The sequence below is a fragment of the Labrus bergylta genome, chromosome 16 (assembly GCF_963930695.1).
Source record: "Labrus bergylta chromosome 16, fLabBer1.1, whole genome shotgun sequence".
NCBI classification, from domain to species: Eukaryota; Metazoa; Chordata; class Actinopteri; order Labriformes; family Labridae; genus Labrus; species Labrus bergylta.
In genome coordinates, this window is record NC_089210.1 from 7,033,599 (window position 1) to 7,049,155 (window position 15,557).

The following is a 15,557-nucleotide window of genomic DNA, read 5'->3' on the forward strand; positions in this document are numbered from 1 at the left end:
TGACAGCTGATGGCAGGGCAAATTCTGCATTCATGAAATTGAATAGAATATTGAATATATTTCTATACATTTTCTTCCTTCTCAGTACAAAAATCTAATTTGTATGTTGCCATGAATTTCCCATTAGCGCTTTATTCACCCTTTTTGTTTGCCTTATATAACTAAACCAAATCAATGATAAATAGAGGAGACCTGACACATGATTTAGAAAGGATGACTGGGTAAACATTCATGTAACACAACATAGCAGCCTCTGACTTGACTGAAGTTATAATAATAGTTTCCAAACCCTCCCAGAGCTGTGCTGCTCTATTTCCCTCAAACTTCTCAACAAGCCTGTGTCCAAATATAATTCACTCCTTCAGCTCTTTGTTATCCCTAAAAACAGCATTTAAAGTGTAGAACCACCAGGGACAAGAAGGCGTTCAGACATCAAAAGGCTTCTGTCAGCAGCTTGGGAAAAGCAAAAATTAGAGCATAAAAATGGAGACGGGTTTTTACTTGACAAAAACTAGAAAACAGACACCCCTTCGTTTTCCCGATGTGTAGAGAAGAAGCACAATTATACATCGCAGGAAGCAACCTCCTCATCACCGAGTTGTTTTTATTTTGTCCTCACAAGATGCCTTTTTTTTTGTTGTTGCTAATCCTCTTCCTTGCACACATTGTTGCACTCGCAGAGAAAATGAATTGGATGGAGTTAGCCTATTTAGGACTCGGTATGTAAATAAACGTGATCATGCAAATGTGATCTTCTCTTTGTGAAAACAAGCCTGTGATGTGAGAGTGTTGGAGAAGAGAAGAGACAGGGAGACAGATGGGTAGAGAGAGAGGGAGGATTGAGCAAAGACGGTTCGGGGTGGGGGGGGGGGGGGGGGGATGTTTTGTTAGTCGTGACTGTGCTGGTAACGAGCTGATTCCAAAACCCTTTTTTAAAAATTTTTGCTGAGGTTCGTAGACTGCAGTGCATGTGTGTTTGTGTTTTTCAGCCGGTAGTGTGACTGACCCAGTTTGCCAAAAAGCTCCACTCCCAGAGCAGCATAGATGAAGAAGAGCAGCATGAAGAGGAGGCCAAGATTCCCAACCTGGAAGTAAACGGCATGTTAGATCCTCCTCCGCACACCAGACACTACAGTGAAAATGTTGCTCATGTAGAGCTGCAGGGAATGAAAGACTTTTACATTTATTTCTATGCATGATACACAAATAAACTATTTTAAAAACAGGTACTGATGGGCTGAAGGAGCGTTAGCATGAATTCTTCATGAGGAAACACAGGAGGTTAAAATGTTAAAATGCAACTGAGAAATTTTCTTCTTCGGAATACCAGAAAGTAGAGCTTTCTCTTTGCATCACTTAAAGGAGAATTATATATTTTTCAACCTGTTTATATGTAACTGTGTGTAAATGGGGATTATGTTCAAACCGTTTTGTAGTTGTTCCATTGGTCTTCTTAAGATAGCCCTCACAACATAGCTGTAATTGCTTCCATGTAATCCATTGGGGCAATCACATTTAAAAAACGGTTTCTCTACACCGCCTCCAAACTCTTACATTTGGACCATCCTCTTTCTGCAAGTCTCCTCCTTGTGACATTTCAGAGCAAGACCTCCCCCTTGACTAGGAGTTTAATTTAGTGCTAACCGCCATAGGGATCCTTTTCATTAGTTGTCAGACACTTAGATTAACAATCTGAGCCTATCAATTGCAAAAACAAGCACTTAAGTGGACTTGACCCACTCGTCTATGATTGCACCAAAGGCCCATACTGCACCATCTGAATTCCTTTTTTTGTCCCACCAACTACAACTTTGTAAGGATTTTTTAGACATTAACTGAATACAGCTTCATGAAAATGTCTTAACTTAGTTCTAAACTTAGGTTTTTACAAAGGCAGACATGCTTTAAAGACTTTCAACCTTGGCTGAGAAGGTGACAGCAACTTTCTACTCGATATACTAACAGATCTACTTTTGAAGTTAATGGGAAATGGACTTGAGCTTGTATAGCGCTTTTCTAGCCACAGAGTTGTGACCTTATAAAACAGTTGTAAAGTATTTTTTGGGCCAACCCTGTGAGCTGTATAAACTCTCTGTTGTCTTTTTATGCTGTTCCTGAAAATCTTTTCATGTGCACTCTGTGCCCTGACGGGTATATCTGCACACTTGACATTTGGAGAATGGTAGAACAGAGGAGTCTGTCACCACATGTGCAGCACAGTCCCTGGTGCAACTGCTCTTTTTGCCTTCAGGATCTGTGGCAGGCAGCAAGACAAAGAGACCTGAGATACTCCCGTAACACATGAGGACACACTTCAAAAGGAGAGTGTCATCTGCATACAAAGAAAGTCCATTACCATTTAATACTTTATCTTTCATTTTTGAAATATTCAACCACTAAACTAACACTATTGGTGGGTTTTCCAGAGCTTTTAGATTATTGATACACCTTAGAATGTTAAAACCATGTTCAATAAATATAAATAATGATGCTCTAGGCATCTTTTGTCATGCATGTTTAACAAAAACACCAAGTGAAGCAACAGCGGAGAAGTAGGAGAGGGAATGTACGAGATGTTTTTTAGGGTCTGAACATTAATTTTGTAATGTGAAGAGATATGACTTGACTGAAATATTAATAAGCAAGCATTATTTAGAGAGCTGTCTATCCTGCACAGAGCTTTCATAATAACTTTGTATTCATTCAAAGACGAGACATCATGAATAAAACAAAAAGAAGAAATCACTCATCAGGGAGTCTGGGTTTTACCTGTGGCAGCGCTTGCATGACAGTATCCAGCAGAGCTCTCATCCCTGTGGCCATCTTCAGGAGTTTGAGCACTGCAGACGGAAACCAGAACAGATCTTTGAGTAACTGGCTGCTGCTGGTTTTTGTCGGTCTAATGGGTGCAGGATTTACAATGGCATGCTATGAAAACACGGTCTAATGCTGACTATATTTATTCCTTAAAGAACGGGTTTATATAACCTAACCTAAAAATTACAACATACATTTAAAAAGGCAGCAAAACAAAAATCAGACAGGACTTAAAATGATAAGGTTTAAAAAGAAAATAGATATCAATACAGTGAAAAAATTAGCAAGCAAATAAAGAAACAAAATATGATCAAAGTAAAGTAAAAAATCAGTAATAGGCTCTTGCATAAAGTATATGAATAGAGGAACTTGAAGTTGAGTGATTACTTTGTGACTACTTACTTTTAATGCTTTTAAATCACTTAAATTATCAGTCAAGAATGTTGTGATGATAAGTTTTAAAGGTGCACTATGGAGTTTTGGTAGAGAAATGTGAAAGTTGGAGAAGTCTACAGATTCTGTCGTATATGTTCATAACTCTATACACAAACTGTCCTCAGAGGGAAATTTGGTCCCTGTAACACTGTTTGAAGATAAAATGTGACGCGAGAAGTTGTGGTGGGGGATCCGCAACAGTGAAACCGTAACTCTCCTGGTGGCTTCTACACTCCAAACAGTGTTCCCGGGTTTGTGTTTTCAGTTCAGAAAATATAGCATAGAATTGTTTCACTTCTCCAACTTTTACATTTCAATATCAAATATCCATAGTGCACCTTTAATGTAAAAATGTCATCCTTTTTTCAGATGTAATATGTCTGTGATTTGTGTCTGATTGAAGTGCTGACTCATGAAACGGACACAATGACTCACTGTATGTCCTGTAAGTCTACAAAAGGCAAATATGTATAGACTGTGTAGGTGTGTGTGTTTTTACCTCGTGCTATTCTTAGGACTCTCATGATTCTGATGATGGTGGGATTTATAGGCAGGGCTGCACTCATTTTGAGCTCCTCCAGAGTAATACCCATGATGGACAGCGCCACTATAGCTATATCCAGCTGATTCCACCTGAACACAAACATCAATGTTGTTCAGTTTAGGTTCTTACCGTGCATTTTTTTTTTTACATATATTGTAATCTTATTTATTACGAACACAGTCAATAAATTACCAGTATCACATGCTGCAGCATTAATGTGTGACGCCCACAATCCCATCCTGCTGTATTACCTGTCTTTGAAGAACCTGTGGATGCCGAATGCTGCGAGTTTGAGAAGAGTCTCAAAGACGAAAATGCAGGTGAACACATAGTTGCAGTACTTCAGGACCTCCTCTAAATACTGAACACAAACACACAGAGTTGTGTCACAACAAACGTATTCATTTCCTGTGGCAAGACCCAACAATTAATTATAATACAGTCATGATATAAGTGAGGAAAAATAATCCCAGCATTTAAAATCCTTTGCCAATACCTTGACAAAGGTTCAGAGGGACCGAAATGTTGTGATTTTTTCGAATAAATTTGTGATATTTAGCAAGAGCAGTGTGCAGGATTTTTTCTCCACATGTGTTAGTTTTGGGGAGAGTGACATGGCTGGTTAGCTAGCTAATCACGGTTTTTCAACACACTAATTATACTTTCATTATGTCAACTGTGCGCTGTGTTACTGATTTTATAATTCTGGCATGCAGTTAGCTTTCCGGCTAAAAGCTGAGCCAAAATGTTCTTCAAACTGCATTGTGCTGGTGTAATAGATTGTCGTCCTGTGCATCTACTTCAGGAGATCCTTACTCCTTACAAACTCTCCCCAAAATGAACATTTTCTCTGATGAATAACACACAGTGTTTGTTGTGTGTTTTCAAATCTTTATCTTGGTTTTAACTAGAAAGCTTGAACCATGCCAGAGGTTCTGTTCTAACTATAATGATTATGTTTGTGTGTTTGTGGACTTTACCTCGGGTTGATTGTAGTGCTCAATGCTCATGGTTAAGACATTGATGCAGATGATGAAGGTGATGAAGAGGTCCAGGTAGTGGCTGGTACACAGTGTGTGGATGGTCAGGCGGACGGGGGAGTAGTCGGCGTAGTAAGGCCTCTGCTTGGCCTCTGCAGCACACAGACAGACACACAAACAAATGTAGAGACGACAAAGGGAGAGACAAATATCAAAAGAGACAGACAGACAGACAAACAGACAAACAGACAGACAGACAGACAGACAGACAGACAGTGAGTCACGGTGCTTTAAATTTGAAATACCAGGGGCATGAACACAGTGGTGTGCACAGGAAGGGTTGGGGGCTAAGGAAGAGCACCAACAATCCTCCTTTTTTCTCAGGCTGCAGAAGTTTGACTTTATCTTAATAAGATACAGTATGCTTGTGCCTTAATGGGTCTCCATTATAATTGTCACATTAGAGGAGCCCTTAAGTAGCCTCGCAGACCGATTGGCATCTCAAGTGTGACTCTACTGTGCTCTAACTGTTAACCTGATCAGTGAGGTAGCCCCCCCTTTACCCCACAGTCAGACTGTGCACACCCCTGTCTGTGTGGTATGTTGAAATAAGACAGGACATGAGAGTCACAGGTTGGTTACCTAATTATTTCTTCAGATGTTCAGAAAGACTGAAGTTCAATAGTTCAAAGCGCGAGTCCCTTTTTTGTACTATCCTGGATCAGTTTCTTTTTTTTTTTTTTTTTTGCTGTGCTGGTTGGACTTTTGGAGATTTTTATGTCAAGAAAATACATCAAAATGAAGGTCTGCATAAAAATAGCAAATCACATTGCTGCCTACTAGCTCTTTAAAAACAACAGCCAGAGTCTGGGTAGACCTCTTAGGACCTCTAATGTGGATTAAAAACTCCTCGGAAGAAAATCGCCTACTGCCCTGGAGATGTTTTAGACATTAAAAATAACTATATATAGAAATGATGAATCTTGTCGTTGAATGTCTGGTTCACTTTTGTGCATTGTAAAGATTCATCTGTATTCATTTCAGTCCGTTTCAGGCCCAGGTTAAAATGACTCATAGGAGCTTTAAATTATTTAACTGTAATCTGAAAGTTTTATCAGGATATAAACCCAAAAAGGTTATACTTGATCTAATCCTTTCTTCTTTTTCTTAAACAAGCTGTTATCAATTTTTGATCCTATAAGATAGCTGCTATCTGATCAGACTAGTTTCATAAAAAATGGGCCCTGGTTTTGTACCTGGTCAATTATTTTAACCCTATTTTCTAGCTACGTGCCATCACTACTGGTTAACAGTGTGCATCTAAATCTACAAGTTTTTTAGTTGAGGCTTGGTACAGCAACAGGATAACACAGTAAAATACAGTCTGGGAGTTGTTGCAATGGATTCTCCTTCCATTTGACGAAACAGATCCCTGACCTGACCTGCCCCTGAACTAAACCAACCGGAGTGCTTTCTAATGGGAGCTTCTTACAAGATTAGACTCATTCTGATTCCTGTCAGGGTAGAGAGGCCTCTACTGTTTATGCTGACCACACCGGGAAGAGTCATCTTCTTTAAAACTGAGGTTACAGACTTCACTTTTGTTAAGTGTGTTACTACTATGAGAAGCTTCACAGCCTGTGAATAATAAACAGTCTCTGAGTGCAGCTGTTATTCTGAACATATGTCACCCCTGTACATTTCAATAAACTGTGTACTCACATGTCCATATTTAATGATTATTGATCACATCTGTGTGCGTGCATGTTTGAGTCAACCCCTGCAGAGTACACCATGCCCTGTCTATCCACTGCATGCTGTCATGCCTGTGGTGTAATGTCTTTGGTTTAGAGGGGGCTGAGCAGGGAACGTTCAACATCACACATTTTGCACAAAAAGAATAACTTAAGTGTTTCTTATTAAGTAGACAGGTGCGCCACAACTTCCATGTTTTTGGAGTATGGGCTTTTTAAATTACTTCTATTCTAGTCTATTTGAACATATGTATTTATTTACCTAAAAATGTATCTACTTCTCTATGTACTGTGATGTTAAACGCACACTACAGCCACTCCTCTCTTGAATGACATCCCTACATGTATTTATAATGTATTCACATTAATCTCAGTAGTCTAAAACTTAATCTTTCCTTTTCTCTTCTTTGTTCCTTTTTTTTTAATTGACAATGATAATGTCCAAACGTATATTTTTTAAAGCCGATTTTAAGAACATTTATCTTGACTTTTTGCAGTTTTAGACCAGTGAGACTTGATACAAACACAAGAAGAGAGCGGCGCTCTGTTCACACAATATACTGCCTTCTAGAAATGTCTTTTTCGTCTTTTCTCCAACTCAAAATAAGAATAAAAACACACTACAAAGAACAAGTCCTTGTAAGACACTTCTTGGTGATGACAGTGTTTGGACTTGTGTTTGCAATAAGGGTGTGTTTCTGATGTCACCGCCAGCACGGTTTGTAATTCTCTTCAGAGTTGCAACTGTCGTACTCAACACTTTCTAACTGCTTTAGTACTCAACATATTTGCAGGAATAGCAGCCAAAACGTCTGCTATGTTTCTGAGTCTGCCAGTCAAAGCATGTTGTAAAGGAAAAAGTCCTTCTTTGTCCACGTGTCGAGAGACGCCTCGGGCTCAGGGCTGCACATGCACTCAGGGAGGGACAGAGGGGACATTGGCATTTCACCAACCAGAATTTGTTTTTTGGAGCATCCTCCTCAATCAGCGTCACATGCAGGTAGGGGCTGCAAAGGTTTTCCTTTGTTACAATAATAAAAAAGCAAAAATATTATCTATTCTAATTGAGCTTTTAATGATATTTAAAAACAGTTGTTTTGCCGAATTAAATAGAAACTTCTGAAGACGTTATCGCAATTTGTTTTTTGTTTTTTTTACTGCTATTTAAAGAGTGAGTAAAACAAAGTTCAGACAGTTTTACACAAATGTTGTTTGGGTTGGCCAGTTTCTTTAGTTGTCCATGAAAGTAAGACGGGAATGGTTAAGGGAAGGAATGTTGCAATCATGCAGATGCATGCATAGACTGGCATAGCCCACGCCTTCTGTCAGTGATAAATCACTGTTTGTGTGAGCTAGCCAGTCTTTTAAACTCTCCCTTTCTTCTATTTTTACATCGAGAACAGATAATATAGCCCTGTTTTCTTTCTCTGTCATTCTCTTTCTCTCTTTTTCAGGCTCTGAAAGCAGGCAGTGCTCAGAAAAATAGACTACCGACCAGCCCCTCCATTCTCCTTACTCCTGCGCTTTTTCTCTATCATTTTGAGCCTCTTCTCTTCCCGTAGGCGGGCCTCCTCCTCTTCCTGGTCCTGCCGGCACTTGTGGAAGTTCTCCACCACGACGCCGACGAACATGTTGAGGACGAAGAAGCTGACGATGAGCAGGAAGGAGATGAAGTAGAGCAGCATCCAGGGGTTGTGGTTCCTCACAGGCTGAGAGGAAAAGAGAAGAGAGGGGGGGGGGAGCAGATTTAATTTTCAGTCGTTTTTGGTAAAGTGGGGTTCAGGTAAAAAGGGATTTAATACTTGTACTTTGTTCATGCAGGGAAGCGACCACAAATACCACACTGCCAGTTCAGAGCCTCACAGGTTGCCATGACAAACTGTCCTTGTGTACCCTTGGTTGAAAGATTTCTCTGTATGATATTACAAACACAAGTTTGCTTTGAAATGTGACTGCTGACTATTTCAGCACATTACACCACCGGCAGCCGTGAAGTCAGGTTATAAACTCCCCTTTTGATCCTTGTGTTTGTTAAGAACCTGTCATCACTTCACCCCTGCCATTAGACTTTTTTGTATATTTAATACATTGCAAAGCGTCACAGATCGAGCATTGACTGTCGCACACGCAGCTGAGTCTGATTGTGTTTTAGACAGTAACCGATACAAAGGTCCAAACTGTTTTAAAATGTTGGACTGGAAACCGGTCAGGCTTTACACAGCCTAAACAAGCCTTTAAAAACAATTTATACAGAATGACTCGGCATATTTCAAACATTATTACCTGTTGGTCCATTCCCACTGCGTCCAGACCATCATACATGATATTGACCCAGCCATCCTTACAGGACAGGACGAACAGAGACATCAGAGCCTGGAGGGGAAACAGGAATGTCAAAACACTTGGATTTCCAAAATAAAATAACATTGTTCCTAGTGGAGTCACGGATCCCAAATCCTGCGGTTCAGATTAGAGCACAGATTTTTATCATAGATCAGATTGACAAAAAAAAAAATACAGACACACATTTTTACACTCCTCAGCTCGACATGAGTCACTGTCTGTAGCTTTAATCTGTTTTTACTAGTTTTTTTTATAATATGCTTTAATTTTTCTTCATCCCTCCATTCATCCACACCTGGATCAGGTTGTCAAAGTTGTATTTCCTTCGTATCCAGCGGTAACTGGCCTGCAGACAGTCAGACTTGTTTGTGATGTTTCTGGTGTCCAGACCCTCACAGTGGTAAAACTTCCCTTTGAACAGCTGAAGAAGGAGAAACAGATGAAAGCTATTTTCCAGACACTCACACATTATCTGAATGGCACTGACGCTTTGAGCATGTTAAAGTCCAGTCTATTAATTCCAGAAATAAAAAGGAGCTTTCATAGAGCCCATCCTTATCAGAAGTTTTTTTTTTTTTTTCTTCGAGCTCGGCTAAAAGCCGGCCCGGGGTTCATGTTGTCCCTTTCACTCTTCACCTAATTGTCATTCAGACACAAAAGCCTTTTGTCCGTTTGATATTCAGGACACTTCCAATCACCCCTCAAGCCACAATCACATTCTGAGCTGCTCAACCAGACTGATATTTCTCTGCTGCAAAGGGGCAGAATACTTTTCTCATAATTCTTTGAGCTCAGAGAATGCAAACAACCGAGCACAGTGTGCTTTTGATCACGACCTAAGTACGTGTCTGTGTTGTGAAAGTTTGTGTCACCGTGTTTGAATGTAAAATTACCTGAACCCCCAGGATGCCAAAAACAATAAAGAAGGCGCAGCAGATAAGGACAATGTTCCCGATGGGCCTAAGAGAGGTGATGAGTGTCTCCACAACCAACTTCAAACCTGGGGCTCGACTGATCACCCTGATGACAAAAATAAAGACGTCAAGATGTTCATCAGTACCAGGATGAAAAAGCACTGGACATATTCACATGCTTGAAAACAGACATACAGTACATATGCGTCGACTCAAACCAACACAAACACAAGTGTACCTCAGTGGGCGTAGTGTTCGTAGGAGGCGGAGGACTCGGAGGATGCCCAGGATCCTGTTCTCGCCAGCGTTCGTCAGTGAGACCAGAATGTCCACCAGAGACACAAAGACCAACAAACCGTCGAGGACGTTCCAGCTGGACTGGAGGTAAGTCTGCTTCCCGAAGCAGAAACCGAGCGCTACAACCTGGTGAAACCAAAACAGATTGATGGAAGTATGAAAGCATTCTGCTAGCTGTGATTCAGAGCTCTAACTACGATGTTATTAATGGAAGCTCTAAGCTAATATCCATTCAGTATATTTACTCTTTTTCTCATGTGATACAGAGTGATTGATTTGTGTTTTACATTGGTTATCTATTGATAAAACTAAAGAGGGAGCTAAAGGTAAGCGGCACTGAAGAAGAAGACGAAGAAGAAGAAATACTTTATTAATCCCAAAGTGAAATTCAGTTTGGAGTCAAACACAAATTTCCCCATGGCAACAATAAAGTGTATCGCGTCGTATCGTATACCCTCCAGTATTGTATCGTATCCTAATGTATGGTATTGTAATGTAACATATCGTAGTTTATCATATTGTATTGTAATGTATGGTATCCTATCGTTATTTATCGTATTGTATCATATCTTGATTTATCATATTGTATCATATCGTATTGTATCAGATCATAACGTACAAGATTGGAATTTATCGTATTGTATTGAATCATAATGTATCATATTGTATTGTAATGTATGGTATCCTATCGTTATTTATCGTATTGTATCATATCTTGATTTATCATATTGTATCATATCGTATTGTATCAGATCATAATGTACAAGATTGGAATTTATCGTATTGTATTGAATCATATGGTCATGGTTATATCCAGTCATTTTCCTGAGATCTCAACTCATTATTTCTGGTATCCTACAGTTGCAAAATCTTAATAAAACAACCCTTTATGGTATCGTGGTAAAAACAGAGTAAATCAAATAATTGGATGCATGTCCACTTAGGGCTTCTGTAGTTATTGGGGTAGGATTTACATTAAAAAACACATCATCAGGAAAAAAGTACAGTGAGCGTACCTTGACGGCCATCTCTGCCAGGAATATCACAGTGAAAACGTTGTTGGACACATTCAGAAACACTCGCTCCTAAAGAAGTATTAGACATGAATATAGTGTTAGACATTATGTAAACACTACGTTACATATTCCTTTAGTACATTAGCTGCTCTATACAATCAGCCTGTTATTTTAACAGTTACAATTAGCACTAAATTACTCAATAAAGAAACAGTTAATCAGGGAATACTGCAAACATCTGGGGATAAATTCCTTACCAAGAAATGTCTTCACTAATGTGTTCATAAAGGTGTCTTATAACACATATAAAAAGAGCTGCTCAGAGTTGGGGTACCTGGAACCTTATTTGGGAAAAATTGAAAATGTTGACCTCTGCCTTAGGTAGCGTGTGAGGGGTCAAACTAAAGGGGTTTGTCAGGATTCTGAATTTACTGCAAGCATTTGTTTTGCACAAAATCCATCCCTTGTTGGAAAAACAAAAAAACAAGTCGCTTTATGATTACAGTTTCTCAAATACTAGTTAGAAAACAACACTTGGTAAGGAGTTTATTCCCAGATTGGCCAAATATCTGACTGACTAAGTAAAAGTAAGGAGTTAGGTAAAGTGGAAAAAAAAGCATTTTAAAATAATAATAAGGAATGGAATCAGCTTAAAGGCACAGACTGAAAAGACGCAGACATATTGTGCAGGCGTTCTGAGTGTGCTGCGTTGTCTGTGTGTTTGCCTTACAGTGCTGTCGGGCTTTATATCAGGTCTCTCCAGAGCAATGGTGATGCAGTTAAGGAAGATGAAAACCAGAACCACATGGTCGAACAATCTGTGAGAGATCACACTTTGGCACCACACCCGGAGTCTAAACAGACACACACACACACACACACACACACACACACACACACACACACAGACACACACACACACACAGCCCACACACATAGACATAAACAGAGTTATCTATAAAGTCTCTATGGTGTGTTAAAGCTATTGACCGTACAATTAGCAGTGAGGGAGCAGTAAAAGTGGAAGCATATTTAGAGACATGGAGTAAGGAAGTTGTGTTATACTGGAAACATACAGACTGATATATGTGTTCTGATGTGTGTGTGTGTGTGTGTGTGTGTGTGTGTGTGTGTTTGCATGACACTCACAGGCTCTCTGGAGAGAACAAATACAGATTCCAGTCTTCGTGCTCTTTGCACCAGCGGGGCTTCAAGTTAAGGACCTTCGTTTTGATCCAGTAGCACAAAGAACTCTGCAGAAGGAGAAAGACAAGTGTCAAAACTATAAAACATGAAGGACAATTTCCCTGAAATGTATCACTGCATGACAGTTCATTTTTAACCGAAGCCTCGAGCATTATCATCATAATCCTAATCAGTCCTAGACCATGTCTTGGTCTTGGCTCGGTCCCAGAGCACTCTGGTTCTCGGCATGGCTTGGTCTTGGTTAGTGTGGTCTTGACTTCAACACTAACTATCACTGAATGACGCACCGAACGTGCACGCCAACCACTGTCACTGAAAAGCCTTTAGAGGACAGAAACACTGACCGGCCCAATTATTATACGTCCAAAAAAAGTTTAAAAAGTAGCAACTGGCGTGTGTGCTCTCAGCACCGCCAACGCGAGGAAAGAACGCGTGAGGGTGAGAGAGAGAGAGAAAGCGATGAAGAGCTGTCGGAGCAAGTCACGTAGTTGCCAGGTGAACTTGTGCGGGGACTCTGTGATTGGCTAGTTATGTTTACATGATTGGTGATTTAATGCAGACCAAATGACCAGATGATTTAACACAATTCTGAAAAACGTTGCCAATGTAACCACCAGGCTACAAAACAAAAACAAAAACACAACAGTGCTGGGTTAAGATAACAATGACCTTCCCCCTGCACTGTGTTCTGCTTTGCATCAGAAGAATGACGAGGCCTGAAAGCATCAACAGTCGTGTTTTGTGGAATTTACTTGCACGATTAACAATTACACCTTAGAAAAACAAACAATCCTCAATTTAATCGGAGCTCACAGAGTGTTGCTTATGTTAGCCGTTCCACGCTTAAAATCTATGGGGGCACGATAAACAAGTGTTTTCCTGCCTAAGTTAAGAAGTGGATAATTGGACCACAGAAGGCAGTCTGCACTTAGCGAGTGCACCAGCTCAATAGAGAGTGTTGAGGAACTCATTAAAGTTTCCATTAAACCAACATAAGAAAGCTTAGGTGCGCAGCTTCTGTTCTTCAGGATTCCAATTAAAAAACAGCCCAAAGTCAACCTCTCCGACACTGCTTATTTGGCAAACTGCAGCCTGTGGGAGTGCGCGGTGCATCCAGGTGTGCAACTTCTGGTGTGCGTACGGAGTGTGTGTGTAAACTCGACGATAAGAAGCTTCTGCTGAGATATCCTTGAGGCTGAAATCCATAATCCCTGACACAGACACACACACAGAGGAACCACATGTCCCAGCTGGCATATCAAACACATGCACTAGTGTGAGCCGTTGCAAACACACACACACACACACACACACACACACACACACACACACACACACCCAACCTTACATGCATGCACTCATGGCAGGATCTGATTGAACCCTCCAGTGTACAATCTGCCAAGAGGAGACGGCTTTTGTTTTAGTGGGCTCCATGGCTTAACAAACTCAATTTGGAGCAGATGACACCATCAACAATGTCACAACAGAGGTCGCCCCAAACCACAGGGGAGTACATCCTTCTCCACTTCACACACACACACACACACACACACACACACACACACACAACCACAATGGCTGTACATACACACATTGTATGTACCCACTGAGAAAACAATTGCTCCCCAATCCAATCAATTACAACCTGACTATTAGTGTCCCTCTAGGCCTTGCTATGTGAACACAAAACACACTCTAACATCTCATAGTAAGAGGTTGATGACAGGCAGAGGAGACAAAAAGGAATGAGACACAAGGCCTGAAATAGAGGCTGACCAATTTATCGGCCAGCCGATAATATCGGCCGATATTAGCTTATCAAGTGACTATCGTTTCTGCTAATTTTGTCTCCAATATGCCTTGATATTACAAGATGGATTCACCAGTCAAACAGTCAAATTTCTTTGAGTATCATTGTATTAAACTAGCAGTTCTCTATGGATTACAAAAACAATATCACTCTCCAGAGTGTCAAGCGGTGATGAACGTACATGCGCAGTTAAGTTCCAGTTCAGTTCCATCTTGTCTTTATTATCATGTTGCCTTCATCTTTTCCACAAGTGTTTGATAACTGTATTTCAGGGTTCAACACAGTAAATGTGTATATCTTTATCTATCTATCTCTAAAGATCGAAGAAAGACATTGGCGGATATATAGGTTTCAGATTTTCTTTATCGGCCCCAAAAATCCCATATTGGTCGAGCCCTGTGAAATACATTTGTAAACTACGGAAGCCCTAAGCGGACATGCATCAGTACATTTTATTTACTCCATTCTCCCCTGAAAGCCAGTCAAATCTGCTCACTTCTTAACTTGTCTGAAGAGCCCACTCTAGTTTGTCTGCATGTTTTTTTTTTTTTTTAAAGCTATGACTCATGGTGACTTACGTCATCATCTAAGTCGTCCTCAGGCGAGGAGTCTTCCTTTGACTCTGCGCTCATGTGAGGGTCATAGTTCAGGGTCCTCCCATTACAGTCGCCATACTCTGTTATAATGGAGGGGAAGAGAGTGGACGCCTGCAGCAGCTCCAAATGATCCGGCTGCAGTCTGTTGGTCACCCCGCCGGCATCCCCCTTGTTCTCCCTACTATCCTCCTCCTCTCCTCCCTCTCCGGACAACAGGCTCTCCCTTTCCCCGGTGGTGTCTCGCCTTTTGAGGCTCGGCGCCCTCCCCAGGCTGTTCCAGCTCGAGCGTCGGCTTCCCCAGGAGCGGGGAGGAAGAGGGGAGCGTCTGCCGGGACTTGAGGGGCTCTGGGAAAACAGGATTCAAGTGTAAGCATAGTGTGTGGATATGAAGATGAATGAGTCCTTTAAGATCCCCAAGATAAGGCACAAGCAGGAATGTATCTTATCGGTTGCATTTTTACGTTTTATTCTACAACTGTTCTCAAGCTGTTTGGCTGCTGGACTGAATGTTATGCCAAAATGCTCTACTTTTTATAAATATGTTAAGTTCAAAGGATTTCTCCCATTTTCCCCTGAGCTAGTAATTAAGTAATGACCTCTCTCCCTGTATTTACAGATTTTCTGTCAAGCATCACGTGTTCCTTGTGGAATAAGCCACTGTCCACCCCTCCACGATGCTAGCTGCCTACATACTAAAGCTTAACTACAATGTCAGAAGGTTTAAAACCGATGAATGACAAGTCCTGAGTCCTCTTTGATAAGAAGGGAAATTAAAACTTTTCATTTTTGCAGTTGATGGATTTGCAGGTCACTGGCAGATTGAAACATTTACCGCCTGTGATAAA

The 15,557-nt window shown here is 40.7% G+C and overlaps 1 protein-coding gene across 2 annotated transcripts in view; it reads right to left on the reverse strand.

Annotated features, from left to right (window-relative positions):
• Positions 1-15,557, reverse strand: part of cacna1ha (calcium channel, voltage-dependent, T type, alpha 1H subunit a) — a 108,482-nt gene that overhangs the window by 11,787 nt on the left and 81,138 nt on the right. The window contains exons 19-32 of one of the 2 annotated variants that reach the window (XM_065964262.1): positions 14,695-15,057; positions 12,250-12,353; positions 11,831-11,954; positions 11,101-11,169; positions 10,026-10,210; positions 9,767-9,893; positions 9,169-9,294; positions 8,814-8,903; positions 8,026-8,239; positions 4,777-4,928; positions 4,048-4,157; positions 3,752-3,885; positions 2,770-2,840; positions 1,007-1,085 (exon numbers count right to left, since the gene is read on the reverse strand). In XM_065964262.1, the coding sequence (XP_065820334.1) occupies positions 1,007-1,085; positions 2,770-2,840; positions 3,752-3,885; positions 4,048-4,157; positions 4,777-4,928; positions 8,026-8,239; positions 8,814-8,903; positions 9,169-9,294; positions 9,767-9,893; positions 10,026-10,210; positions 11,101-11,169; positions 11,831-11,954; positions 12,250-12,353; positions 14,695-15,057 (1,948 nt within the window). The remainder of the gene's footprint in view (positions 1-1,006; positions 1,086-2,769; positions 2,841-3,751; positions 3,886-4,047; positions 4,158-4,776; positions 4,929-8,025; positions 8,240-8,813; positions 8,904-9,168; positions 9,295-9,766; positions 9,894-10,025; positions 10,211-11,100; positions 11,170-11,830; positions 11,955-12,249; positions 12,354-14,694; positions 15,058-15,557) is intronic. The other variant, XM_029280364.2, reaches the window with a different exon arrangement.